Raw genomic sequence first — 14,422 nt, 5'->3', positions numbered from 1 at the left:
AATGGCTAAATCCCTTAGGGGAGATTAACGAGTGGATGATTATGTGACTAATGGAGGATATGGGGTTTTTCGAGATGGATTAGTTGGTATAAATTATGTGCTCTTAAACTGTTAGGCTTGATAACCCCAATAAGTTATCATAAGGTAGATAAGATCGAAAGATAAAGTCAAACCGAATAAATCGTAATTTATCCTAATTAAAAAAGTGATGTCAGGAGATAATTGAGTATCAACCAATCGATTAAGTTAATTAGAGCCAGAAGGTAATAATTGCTTAATCGATGACTAATTCACTCTAGACTCCCAATCTGAAGTTAGTTGCAAATCCTAAAGCGAGTTAATCTTCATGATTGGTTTATCGGTTTAATTTATTTGTTTTTCTTTCTTTCTTTTTGTTAGTTATTTATTTTTAGTCCTCTTAATATATTTTATGATCCATCATAATATAGGAATTAACTAGTACTACCTAGACTTAATATTGTAAAAAGTATTTTCATTATTTGTTTCATCCTCATTGGGTACAATCCTCAGAATACTTTCGATATTTCGTTGTACAACTATATTACAATTTGACCCATGCACTTGCGAACAACGCTGTTGTCAATTCTTTTGTGTTATATTTATTCTATAAATGATAACTCGTTTATAGGCGGTCACAATCCAACTAGTCGAGGATGTTCACTATGGTAAGAACATGGACTTGATAAATCAGAGTGCTAAGGAAACCCCTTTGGAAATACTAGAGGTGCAGAAAACCGATATGAAGCTTATTGAGTCATCAATGGGCTACCACCATGAGAAATGTGGGTTGTGCATCAGACTTAAGGGGAAAAGTGGTGATGCAAACTAGGTAGTCAGATCGAGTAAATACTACGAGTGAGGTACATCTTAAACACGTATCAAGTGTTTTGCATTATAACTTACTATTAGCTTGGCAAAGACATATGGACCCTTTCAGAGTTCTGGAGCGGGTAAGCCAAGGGACTTACAAACCAGAGTTAAAGGCAATACTCAAGGTTAACCTGGTTTTTAATATGAGGGTGGTGAAGCCTATTTGTAAGGATCAAGGGAATCCTAATCGACGCAAGTCACGATGGGGGCGAGTAAGAGTGGTGACCTCTTATGATCGAGATGTACAAAAGAGAGAAACAATGAGTTAGGTGACGATGGAGGCAAAAGCCAAATAAAATGTTTTGAGGGGCAGAATTACCAAATGAGAGACTAATTGAGAATCAAGCGAGCATTGAGGCAGTTCTGAAATGAGTCAAACTAGTGTCATTCCGAAGATGTAACAAGGGCGTCTCGAGAATGAGTGGGGGAATGGCACAGGTTGCAAATCAAAGCCCATGATCATTGCGCATAGAAATGTCTCATAGAGGTCAACTGATTAAATAAGTATCATTTGACCCACTTGAACTGGCCCGGCTCGTGGAACATATAGAGAAACCCATCTAATTGAAGCCTTGGTGGCTTAGTGAAACACTCTAGTAAAACTAGAGTTACAAGGGTAACTATTGTAAATCATAACAGATAAAAATGTGTATAGTTAAATCCATTAGGACTTTCATATTATAGATAGGCACTAATATCAACCATTAATGTAATTCAATCTGTACCATTGGATCTGGGGGAACTTAACTATAAAAAGAGGTCTTCCCCCTCATTTGTATTCATATAATGGTACTTCATTTATTCTTGAGTTAAAGAATTTATTGAAAGCATTTACTCAAACACCTTGTGTCCATTGTTTTCTTATGACTTTTCAATTCTCTCGGTTGTCTTTCGTTTCATGTTGCTTTCGCTTTATTTTCGGTGCCTTGGAGAATTTCTATCGAGAATTGTTACTTTGCGAAAGTTAAATTGACTTAGACGAATTTTAACCCAATAAATCATCTAAGGCAGCACGGATTGCAAGACTGAAGTTCTAGCCCATGACAAACAAATCACATACATGACATACGCATATGATAGGATTCGAGACCCACATATAGCAATTGCACATGTTAAGACTCAAAAGCTCTGCTTTAATCAACAAAGCCAATACATAACTTAAATAATTTTTAAGTTAAAATATATTGCAAGTCCATGTAATTTTTAGGCATTTAATCTCTCTACTTTTTAGATTTTAAAATCCAAGTTGAATTTTTAATATTATTCTTTTTGTTAAATTTATTGATGTGACATTTTGAAATAAAAAAAACTTAGTAGCTATGCAACTAAAAAATATGTTATAATGAACTTGAACTTAACAAAATAAATTTAACATAATTAACAGTTTGATCTAAAATTTGGAATCTAAAAAGGAGAGGAACTAAATTTCAATAAATAAAAGCATAAAGATTAAATTTCAAATTTACTAAGAATACAAGGACTTATGACAAAGTTTAACCAAATTTTATTAACATTTAAATATAATATATTAAAAGATTTTAAAATTTAATAGCAATCCGAAACTGCCCCTCCCTAGTCCCTACGACCTGCTGTATAATTTTTCACTATTACCATCTTTTTAGTGGAAAATTTTAACTCCTACTTTTAGCTGCAAAGATATATGTATTTTCTTGAAGGACTCCATAGATTAGACAGTGAGAAAGAATGCTATGCTCGTACAAGCTTTGGGTACAAGCTAGTTATCCTCCTCACTTGAAACTACTAAATCAGAATTCCAATATTCCAATCCCTAAAACAAAGACCCAATTCCAAAGGAAGTCTCTTGACGGTAGATTTGACGATATTGATGACGATGCTGATGGTTCTGGGTTAAGGAAATTTGCATTGCCATCCCATGTTAAATCCATTACAAGCACTTCAAACCCATTTGTAAAACACTGTCTTAAGCTCAAGAACAGCTCTTCCTATCGCCATTCTCATGCTTCTGCTCTTGTTGTGGGCACTACTCCTATCAGGTAACCTTTCTATTCAAAGTTATAGCTTTGGGTCTCTTTGAATTTTCAGTTAATTGCCCAAAACCTGAAATAGGTTGCTTTTATTTCATGCTATTTGCTTTCTGGTACTTCAGTCGCATAGAAATGGAGAAAGAACTAAAAGATAACATGAAATTGTTCAATCCCGTCCCCCTCTCTCCTCCAATTATACTAATTGAGAAATATGATTTGGCTTTTCAAGTGTGCATTTTAACTATATTATTGTGTTCTTTCAATGAAGAGTCCAATATTTTCTGCTCCGTTAGCTTTTTGGTTTTGTTTTGAGGATTATGAAACTTACAATTTTGTAAGTTTTGTAATCAAGTTCTAAGTTTTCTCTTCCAGTAGTGTTGTTGCTAGCTAGTGTGTTCTCAACCATGAGGACTGAATTGGGTCCAGACCTTTAGGGTTTACACCTATGTTAATTAAGGAGTTTGTTGCCTTGCCAAACAAATAGAAAATGGTTTCTTCGTTTAATGCTAGATAAGTTCTGGTTTTGAACTAAAGAAAACTATAACTTTGTGGTTTGTTATAAGTTCCTTTATCAAACAATAGTTTCACATTTCAACATTAGCTGATGAACTACTTTGTTTGGTTAGATTATTTGTTACTCCAACCATTTTTATTTTTTATATTTTTCCATTCTTCCTTGTAATCAAAATAATTCCATTTAGTCTATCATTTTAGTTACCTATAGGACCTTACATTCAAGAGCTTATGGATCTCGTATTTGTCTGACCATTTATACTCATGTGAGAAGCCTTGTATCAAAGTTGTGCCGTTCTTTACTGCTTTATGTTAATTGTTCGAAACTTGAGTCATTGCCTGTCAACTGCTGACCCTGCCGATGTGGCTTATTTTCTTTCATCAGTTATCAGATGATTATTTCCTTCTTTCGTCATTATGTACATAACACATTTCATTAATAACAAAACCTCAAATGGGTTTCTTTTATTTATGCTATTTTCTTTACGTACTTCAGTTGCTTAGAAATGGAGAAAGAACATAAAGCTAACAGGAATATGTTCAGTCCCACCCCCTCTTTTAATTATACTAACTGTGAAGTATGGTTTTCTTTGCTTACTCATGTGTTCATTCGAACTATATTCTTATTTTCTTTCAATAAAGATTGTAGTATATGCTTCTCTGTTAGCTTGTTGGTGTTATTTTGAGGGTTCAGAAACTATTTTTCTTTAACAGTGCTTCAACTGGCTTCATGGTTTCATATCAGCTTATTAGAAATGCAGTTGTTCTGTTCTGCAATCAGATTCTAAGTTTTCTCTACCAATAGTCTTGTTGCAACCATGAGTATTGAATTAGGGCCAGACCTTTGGGCTTTACACCTATGTCAATTAAAGAGTTTGTTTCCTTTCCAAACAAAAAGTAAAAGGCTTCTAGGTTCGATGCTATATCAGTTTTGATTTTGAACCAAAGAAAACTGTAATTTTGTGGTTTGTCATAGGTTCATATATCAAATAATAGCTTCACACTTAAATTCTTGCTTACTTTGCTTGGTTTTGTTATTTTTCTTCAAGCAATTCTTCTTTCATTCTTCCTTGTAATCAAAACAATTCCATTTAGTTTATAGCTTTAGCTACCTATAGAACCTCTCATGTAAGAGCTTATGGATCTGGTATTTGTGTGGAGTAACAATGTTACTCGTGTAAGAAGCCTTTTATCAAAGTTGTGCTGTGTTGTACTTCATTATGTTGATTGTTTGGAACTTAAGTCATTGCCCAGCAACTGCTGTTTATGTTGAAGTGGGCTTTGTTTCTTTCCGGTTATCAGATGATTATTTCCTTTCTCTTTCACTATAAATGTGAAAAACTCATTTGATTAGTGAGTTGACAAAATTTGCCCCTCATTTGAGTTTTCCTTCTTTCCCTCAAGGCTCAAGCCATCATCTTGAAGGCAATTAGGATGAAGTTAGACATGTAAAGTTTATGGCTATATATTGCATTGTGAGGGAAGTCACTTATTTCTCCTCCAACGTTTCTTTTGGGTTAAGCTAGAGTTATTATGACTGACATGTCTTTTGCAGGGAAATATACAGGTATAAAGAATCTTCCCAAGAGAAAACTGTAATAGATTGTTTGCTTCTGCTTGAAAACGCTGAGATCCCTGAAGGACTAGATAGTCACTCTTGTCATGTTGTTCGAATAGGCTCTATGGTAATGAAAAAACTTTCTGGGGTGCAATCAGCTGAGTCCATTGAGGCAATTGCCATGATGAGGTTCCCTACCAGTTTTTTAAATTTAACTGTTGATCAAAACAAGTCAGATTCTCAAAGCTGGTTCCCATCCATGCATCGAATTTTAGTTCTTGATGGCATTCAGGTGATTTGCAAACTTTTGACAAGCATTTCTTTTCCCTTCTGAGTTAAGCAATTACCTCAATATTTCTTTGAAACAAAGGGCCAGTGTTCTTCAAGTTTTTTGAATGTTCAAGAAGTTGTAGCGTCTTGTCTTCTGTTCCTTGAACATTTAAGTAATTATTGGAATCAAACATCTGGTGGAAATCATAAAATCACAGAAGTTGTTTTTTAGGAAGTACCCCAAAAAGGTGGCTCTTTGGTTCTTTAATTTTCTTGTCATAAGTCTTCTCCCTGCAACCTTCTTGTATTGGAGTATCTTCTGGAATTCATTGTCGTACTGTTTTTTATGTAATGTCAACTAATAAGATTTTTTGTCAAAAGATCCATTGCAAATAGTCTCAAATGCATTGAATTTCTCATTAAGTGCTTGATTTTATTTACCTTTATGTACAATCTCCGGAATAATATAGGTTTTCTAGTAACACCCTATAAACATATAGAATCCAATGATTTAATCACGTAATGGCATTTAATCACAAACTATAACTGCAGGCAATTGATTTGAGGGATCTTCTGTAATTCATGAGAAATTAATCCCTGCAGGACCCTGGTAATCTCGGCACATTAATCAGATCAGCTATGGCCTTTCAATGGGTAAGGAATGAAGCTTAACCCGAAATTATTCCTTTTCTTCCTGTCTGCTTCTTGTTGTCAACAGTTCATCTACTTGTTTTCCGTAAGTGTTCATACACATGCATGCTTGACATATAATTTTCACATAATATTACATAATAATCTGTATTAACAACCTTTTTTTTTTTTTTTGCATCTGTCTGAATACATATCCATTATAATTTATTAACTGTTTTGAAACTCTTCAATCATGCCTATGCAGACCTGCATACATTGTTATGTATATAGTAGATTCATCATCTAGAGGGAGATGAATGTGAGTAAATGTATCTTTTTCTGACAAATACTTCATTCATCTACTTGAACCAACAATCACAGGGTTGAACTTATAAGACATAATTTTTTGTTCATCATAGTCAGATAGCCATCCCAATTTCTTTTCTCTTCTTCAATGCAGTTAGTCTTTATTGTATCGAAATGTCTGCATTCCATTATTTCACCTGATTCTGTTTTGGTCAATACCCAACAGGATGGTATATTTCTTCTTCCTGGTTGTTGTGATCCATTCAATGAGAAGGCGCTCAGAGCTAGCCGGGGAGCCTCCTTTCAGCTGCCTATAGTTTCCGGTAGTTGGAACCATCTTCAAACCCTGAAAGATACATTCAACATGAAGATGCTAGCTGGCCATCCAGATATTGATGGGAAATTGAAAAAGCCGTTTTCACTATCTCAAGAATTCGTACACTCGGTAGCGCATGTTCCATCATGCTTGGTTTTGGGAAGTGAAGGACGTGGGCTTTCCGAGAAATCTCAGCTCAAATGTGAGCTCGTGAGCATTCCCATGACAGGAAAATTTGAGTCTCTCAACGTTTCGGTAGCTGGCGGGATTTTCTTGTACATGTTACAGCCTAAGAACTAAAGATTAAAAGTCTAGTTCTCTTTAATTTCATTAATGCATCACACAGTTCTGAATGTCTGATTCTCTTGATTTTTCTCATTTCTTTCTTGCAATTTGTCTTCCTTTTGTTTTCCCCCGGAGAAAAGGGGGGATTTTAATTGATTTCATTAAGTTTGGGATACCTTTTTAGATAATCCTGGTCGTGCCCCGGCGTGCGTGCACTGGGGTTGAGAATCAACGCTACAACAATTATAAATATAGTAATTTTACTGTTAGTGTGACAGGTCAGTTATAATGGAACACTTGAATATTTCAATGATTGAACTTAAGAAACGGGGACAAAATGATTTCTAAGCAACTAATATATGCAAATAAAGAGTCTAGCTAAGTACACTTAGTGTCAAGTTTACTAATTTGCCAATTAACACTAAAAAAGATTAAATCGTAAAATAGACAAAACTTAGGTAAATAACAATTAATAGCAAACAGTGGTACTTAGCTAAACTCAATAGGATCTCTATTGGTCTCACCTATCTATATGTTCCCCATAGAAGCGTCAATTCTAAATTTTGAGGTTTATTCAATTTAGTCCTTATACCAAAAAATTAACTAAAGAACACTTCCATCAACCGACCACTATAAATTTAGCCACTCATCATTATTTCAATGCATACAACAACCTAATATGTAACATCCCTAAAACCCCTTGGTCGAAAATAATATGAGATAGATTTTTAATGAAATAAGATATAAAGAAAGTAAATGATAAGAGATATTAGAGAAAAATAAAATAAGAAATATGTTGTAAAATACTAATTTGAGCTAGGGACTAAATCATCAAAATATGAGAAGTTATGTAGTCTAAGCGTAAATATTTAACGTGTGAGGGGTTAAAGCATAAATATAGAAAAGTTGAAGGCTAATAATGCAAATATATTAAGGGTGGAAAGGTATAGAAAATAAGGAAAATTGATGAATAAGGACTAAATTGAATAAATGGAGAATTATGAGGGACTAAATCACAATTTTATTGAATTAAGGGATGATTCAAAGATGGAATTTTTAAGGATTATAAAGGGAAAAATGGTCAATTAGAATGAGAAAGAATTCTACAGTGTAATGATGAAATGTGAGATATTTTAATGATATTTTAAATTAAATAATAAGATAAATGCTATAATATTAATATTGTAATTAGATTTTTATTAATATTTTTTTACGAAAATGTTAGTATAAAAAGGAAGGAATGATGAAGAGAAATCATCATCTTTTCATTTTCCAACGTGAGTGAGAGAGCTAGAGAAGGAATTTTTTTTTTCATACAATTTGGTCATTCACCCTAAAATCTTACTTTTTCTCTCAAATTTCTTGAAAATTTTTATAGTCACCCAAAAGGAGAAGTGAAGGTAGAGACATTAGAGAGTTAGAATATTATCTTGGAAGAAAGAAATTAGAAGTGGAGAAAGTTGTGGAAAAAATGAGGTGATTAAAGAGACAAGGTAAGTACTTCAAGAATTTTACTTTATTTAATGTAAATCAAGAATAAGGTATGCTAAATTGGTTGAATTAATTGTGAATATGCAAATATTATGTATGAAATTAAATTAGTGCAATGAAGTAATAGAAAAAAGACTAAATTGTAAATTAAACAACATAGGTTATATGAATTTGAATGTTGAAAAGAAAATATAAATAAAGTGTGATGAAATAGTGATGATATAAAAAGTGAATGAGAGGAAAATTTTCAAGTTACATTGAAATTTTGATAATAAAGACTAAATTGTAAAGTGTACAAAATTTTATGTGTGAAATAAAGAATTTTCTTAGGAAGTTTAAATGGAATGTTAAGTGTTGGTGAATTAATTATAAAGTGATGTTAAGGTGAAATTATAGCAAATAATGAATTTTCATGATATTAGGGATTAAATTGTAAACTTCTGAAATTCATAATTGAAATAAGAAAGGTTATGATAAAACTATATTTTGATGTAAGTGAGTTTTAAATATTAAATTGAATAATAATCAAAATTATGATAATTATGTATGATTAAATGAAAGTTAATGCAAAGAATCAAGAAAAAGTAGACATTATAATTTCTGGACAGAATAGTGGTTCAACTTTGAAAATTCACCAAAAATTATAGGAATCGAATTAGATGTTTAATCAAATATGATATTAAATTTTATTGAGTCTAGTTTTTCATAAAAGAAACAATGTAAGAAATGAAATTGTAGATAATGAGATATAATAATTTTTGTGAGACAAGGTCATAGTGATTTTAGGATCCCTTATTCTAAATTTGAAAAATCATAGTAAATTGTAAAAAAATGTTTAGGTGATGAAATTTATATGAATAAAATATTAATGAGTCTACTTTTAAGAGAAACAAACAGAAACATATTACGAGACTTGTATTGAAAGATAATTACTTTTAGTTAAGAAGGGTCATTACTACCTAGAAGCAAAATAAGGAAAGATTTGAAGAATAAATTGTATTTGTTGTCTTAGGTATAAATTCTAAAATTTTTATAGTAAAAACTTCAATGTGTCTAGTTTCAAAAACAAAAAGCATATCTTAATTTTGAATTCTGTAGATTGAGATATAAGAAAATTAGTGACTATTACTCAAGTGGACAACTTTGCTAAAATTATGTATTTAGTAAAATTTAAATTAATGTGGCATATAGGCATACAATACTAAAGGCCATAAATTCTCGTATAAATACACATATGTAAAAGATGTGTAATGGAGAGGAGGAAGAAAAATAGTAGAAGAGTATGATGCTAAGAAATTATTTTAAGTGATAGAATTACTAACTCATAAGAATAGTTAAGTGAATTGTTTAAGACATTAAGTGAATAATTGTAATATGATGACTTATGAAATTATTTAACTTTGATAGTTGCGTCAATCTTATGAATTTGATTGGGAATCAAATATTGTTGAAATGTGAAATAAAAGCATAGGAATAATAGTGAATTTCACCATATAGTAATTAAATTTCATAAAGTGTAAATATAGTATTTTTGTGTGAATATATTGGTAAGATTTGAGAATAAGTTATATTAATGAATGAATAGCGATGTCACACCCAGTTATCCTTTATGTCCCAAAATTTAAGAAAGTTAGGATTAAATTGAATTGATTGGCAAATTGTTGGGCTCCACTGAAAATTTCAAAAATTTTAGTGGTTGAATTGTGATTAGTTGGATCTCAATTCTGGTTTAGTTAGTTTGGAACTGTCTGTCTCTGTGAGACAAAATGATTAGCAATGAATGACTAAAATGGACTAAGAAGACCGTGAAAACTTTGACTATATGTATATATGTGTGTGGAAAGGAAAGAATTCTTCTAAATTTACCTAGAAATCTCTTTCTCGTCTGCAACTTCTTCTTCAGTTGCTCTGAAGAAGAAGAAGAAGTTTGAGAAAGCTTTGCATGAAGTGGTAAATGTAGGAAAATCTAGGAAGTTGAGAATTCGATAAGCTAGTAAGCTCTAAGCCCCCTTGTACCCTTGAATTAGAGCAAAAAGAAGTAAGAATTCTTGAAAAGTTTCTGTATAATTACGGATTCTGGGTTTTAAGGTTTGAATACCTTTGATTTAATCGATAAATGGTTGACATGCTTAGCTTCCAGGACGAATGAGGCTCTGGCATTTAGACAAGCTAAGTTGATGAGGATAAAGGAATTCAGGTGAAATTATGTTCTGCGTCTTTGGGTGATTGATGAAATTGTGTTGTGATTGTTTTAAGGTTTTTGAATGAGTAAACATGATGAATGAGTATGTTGTGGATGTATATCATTGTACCAGTATATATTATAGAATATTATATGATAATTGCATGGCGTTTGAATGATTGGCATACTATGTGTTTATGATAAGTATCATACTTTTGTGTGTAATGCTTGTTTATACTATATGCGGGGTATGAGGGATTGTATCATGTCGAGGTAGGTGAAGATGGGAATAATTGACGAAATGGCAGAATGAGTGGACTATAATGGGGATCCAATGGAGTTTAAGCGACACCGAGAATGGTATCGATTGGCTCGCTAGAGTGACCTGTGGCGATGAATTATCGACTTTATGGAGTGACATCATGACAGCGGTTTATAGGCCCTTCGAGGCGACACCTCAAAAGAGGTTTATGGTGTAAGACCATAGCTCGACTATGATAACCAATAGAGTCCACTAGGAAAATAAACACGGGGTTACATTATGTAAGACATGGCTCGGCTATGAAAACAAATAGAGTCTGCCAGGACAACAAAAATAGGGGGTTACATTGTGTAAGACCATAGCTTGACTATGGCAAAAAATAAATGTCCGGCAGGACAGTGAACCAGGAAGTTGGCAAAGCAATGAAAGGGAGATCATTATAAAACTCATACCAATTGTAGCATAATTGGATGATTATTGCGCGTTGGAGAATGTGGGTAAATGGGACAGACATAGAATCCACCAAACTATGAAAATAAGAAGGGGATAACTTATTCAAGGTGCGAAGTATCAGTTGATAGGAGTCTGCTAGTATTTGGAAAGTATACCAATATTTGGGGTGCTTATGAGATGATCAAGTGGAACCCAAGCCTAATGGGTCTACAAGTAAAAAGGTAGACAAGGATTGGTAAGTCTGTTAAGGTTCAATTGGAGGCAATGATCGCCCAAACAGTTTGACTTGTAAAATCCACCTAAGATCTACAAGAAGGAAGCATGTATTTCTAGAATTAGGTAACGTTAGATAGTTCACGCGGTTACTAGATGAGGAAGCCTACCAAAGGCTACTTTGGGTGGACAGTCCGTCTGGTATTAGCAGAAGAGGTAGTACACCGAGGGACTGTCTATTAATTAGAGCGTTTTAGAAGAATGGACTAAGGGAAATTTTTACATAGGAACTACAGAGAATACAAATCCACCCAAAAATAGGGGATTCTATTCTGATAAGATACTTTCATGTTTAGAGCAAAGAAGTAGGACAAGATAAAATGTCCTCCATTTTGATGGACCCTGATAAGGCTAAACAAAAAGTAGGCATTCATAAGAGTAAGGTGGGAAATTCTAAGTTTAATCTAGTATTGGATGAAAGGATCAACGTAAGGATCTGATCGTGTGATTCGTAACAAGTAATAAATATTTATAATAAAGATCAAACCTGGACTAACTATTATCATGACGAAAAGGCAAGCGCACCTATCGAACAATAGTATAGTAACGGCAAGACTGGGATATCGTACCCAAGGGAACCAAAAGTATTAGTAATAACTCTCTTTTTATTATCTAGCCTAAGAATAAAAGAATTTTTTTTAATAAACTAATTATTTAAACTAAGAACGCACAGAGAAAAGAATTGGGGAATTGCTTTTGGGAAAATCGATTGACTTGAGACAATACCTAAGGAAAAATCTACCTAGACTTTACTTGTTATTCTGGCTCCAAATCGGACGATTTATTCATTCAACTTGTTCCGTAGAGATCCTTAAGTTATGTTATTATCCTTATTCAAGACTAATAGCGTCTAATCCCTAGATTGAATAACCGAGACTTTTCTCTAATTAACACTTTAGGGTTGCATTAACTCGATCTATGATCCCCTTATTAGGTTTCACCCTAATCCGGCAAAATCTTGTCACCCTATTTCTAGGCGCGCAATCAACTCCACTTAATTATGACAAATGTACTCTTAGACAGGGTCTATTCCTCCTCTGAATAAGAGCGTGTCTTGAATCAGTATCTTGGGATATCAAAACAAGAATTAAGAACACATAATTAAGAACAAGTTAAATATTTATCATACGATTTAGAAAATAATAACAAGATTCGTCTTAGGTTTCATTCCCCTTAGTTATTTAGGGGTTTAGTTTATAACTAAATAGGAAAACATCTTACAACAATCAAGAATACAAAACATAAAGAAAACCCAAAACTCCTGAAGGGAAATTGAGGAGAGATCTTCAGTCTTGATGATGAATTCGGCTTCCGAGATGGATCAATCGACTTCCTTAGGGTAATTCCTTACCCCCCTTCTCCGTCTCCCCTTTTCTCCTCCTCTAGTGCGTATTTATAGGCTTTGGAATGCCTAGAAAACCTTCAAAGTGGCCTTTTCCGAGTTGGACTTAACTTGGGCTCAGCAGGGACATGCCCGTGCGACACGGCGTGTGACGTAATTGCCAGGCCGTGTTCGATCCTTTAAATTGCACAAGGCCGTGTAGGTCAATGGACAGGTCGTGTGACTCGTGAAAGCCTTGGTCGGTACCCTCTAAAGACACAGGCGTGTGAGCTGCCCGTGTGGTAAGGCTTAGGCCGTGTCATCTTTTTTATTTGGTCCATTTTGTCCCTTTTCGGCTCGTTTTGGCTCTTTTTGACTCTTAGTGCTCTCCTGAGTACAAAACATGAAATTAAAGCATCAGGAGCATCGATTTCACCAATTCTAGTGGGAAATCATCCATAAAATGCATTAAACATGGGGTAAAAATATGTATAAATTACAGTTTATCAAATACCCCCACACTTAAGCATTTGTTTGTCCTCAAGAAAAATTCTCATCTCATAATCAAAATAAATTCTTCTCAACTTATAATTTCTAATGATAAAATCTCAAAATAATTCATAGGTAATCATACATTGAGAATTCAACTAAAAGAACATAAAAGTTTCAATCATTCTAAGTTGAGCATTTTATTCCGAAAATATAGGTGTCTCCCCTCATCTAAAGAATTACCTTCAATTCAGAATATCACAGAGTTTTACATCCTCACTAAATATTCACTCAAATCACTCGAGGCATTTTAAGGACAATAAAGGAAGCACTCAATAGTCAATAATTGAAAGTCATTACCATAGGCTTGCATAAAAATCAAATCTCCACCACTTTAATTTTAAGATGATACATCAATCAAAAGGTCTTTAGAGGGTTGTAATGAGGCTTGGTTAGGGGGTGTGGCCACAAGCTGAAAGAAAGGGTTAGAATCGAGATTGAATTGAATGGTTTCCTAACTAGAAAAAGAGTTAATCTTCACTTACGTACAATAGAGCTTCTCTCAGAATATGAAATTGCAGATATGCATACATAGTTGTGTGTTTTTTTTTTAAAAAAATAAGTTAAATAATATAGACTAAATATCAAGAACAAAACATAGCTAGGCAAACCATTCAACTCAAAACTTGACAAAAATAGGAATTAATTTAGGGGATTTCAACAATAATGGGTTAAAGGTTAATATTAAGGGTAATACAAGAATTAGTTTGTTGAGCTCAAGGGGGTTTACTAGGGGTTAAACGTGGAGGTAGGCTTTTCATGGCATGAGTGGGTTAATCCTAAGTGCCTTAATCATTTTGATATATCAAATCAAATGGTGTGGTCTTGACATGCATAATCAAGCAAGTTCTAGAATAACAATTCAATACTGATGCACTCAAAGCAATAATAAAGGTAAGCATGAAAGGATGAATAGATGCTCAAAAGGCTCAAAAATCTCACAAAAATTATGGCTTTTTAATGTTAAAAACTTGTGAGTTCCAATTCAAAGTAATACCTAAACTTTGGGGAAACAACCTAAGATTTTAATATCTTAAAAATCAACTTATCATGCTTGATTCTCTAATGTCTTAAAGTTTAAACAATCAATAAATAATTGCCTACGTTTTAGTTCAA

At 33.3% G+C, this 14,422-nt stretch overlaps 1 protein-coding gene across 2 annotated transcripts; it reads left to right on the top strand.

The window, feature by feature from the left end:
- The first annotated feature begins 2,449 nt into the window (after positions 1-2,449).
- On the top strand, positions 2,450-6,843 carry LOC107897530 (uncharacterized tRNA/rRNA methyltransferase YsgA). Of its 2 annotated transcripts, XM_016823026.2 has the most exons (5): positions 2,518-2,906; positions 4,966-4,977; positions 5,088-5,260; positions 5,842-5,892; positions 6,401-6,843. In XM_016823026.2, exons 1-5 carry the CDS (start codon positions 2,870-2,872, stop codon positions 6,788-6,790), a joined length of 663 nt encoding a protein of 220 aa, XP_016678515.1. In that variant the 5' UTR covers positions 2,518-2,869; the 3' UTR covers positions 6,791-6,843. The 2 variants fall into 2 exon arrangements, with proteins under 2 accessions (XP_016678507.1, XP_016678515.1); XM_016823018.2 differs by having other exon boundaries at positions 2,450-2,906; positions 4,966-5,260.
- Positions 6,844-14,422: the final 7,579 nt, after the last annotated feature.

Source organism: Gossypium hirsutum, chromosome A11 (genome assembly GCF_007990345.1).
Source record: "Gossypium hirsutum isolate 1008001.06 chromosome A11, Gossypium_hirsutum_v2.1, whole genome shotgun sequence".
Lineage (NCBI taxonomy): Eukaryota > Viridiplantae > Streptophyta > Magnoliopsida > Malvales > Malvaceae > Gossypium > Gossypium hirsutum.
Note: the sequence above shows the minus strand (reverse complement) of the source record. Positions and strands in the feature narration are given on the sequence as shown.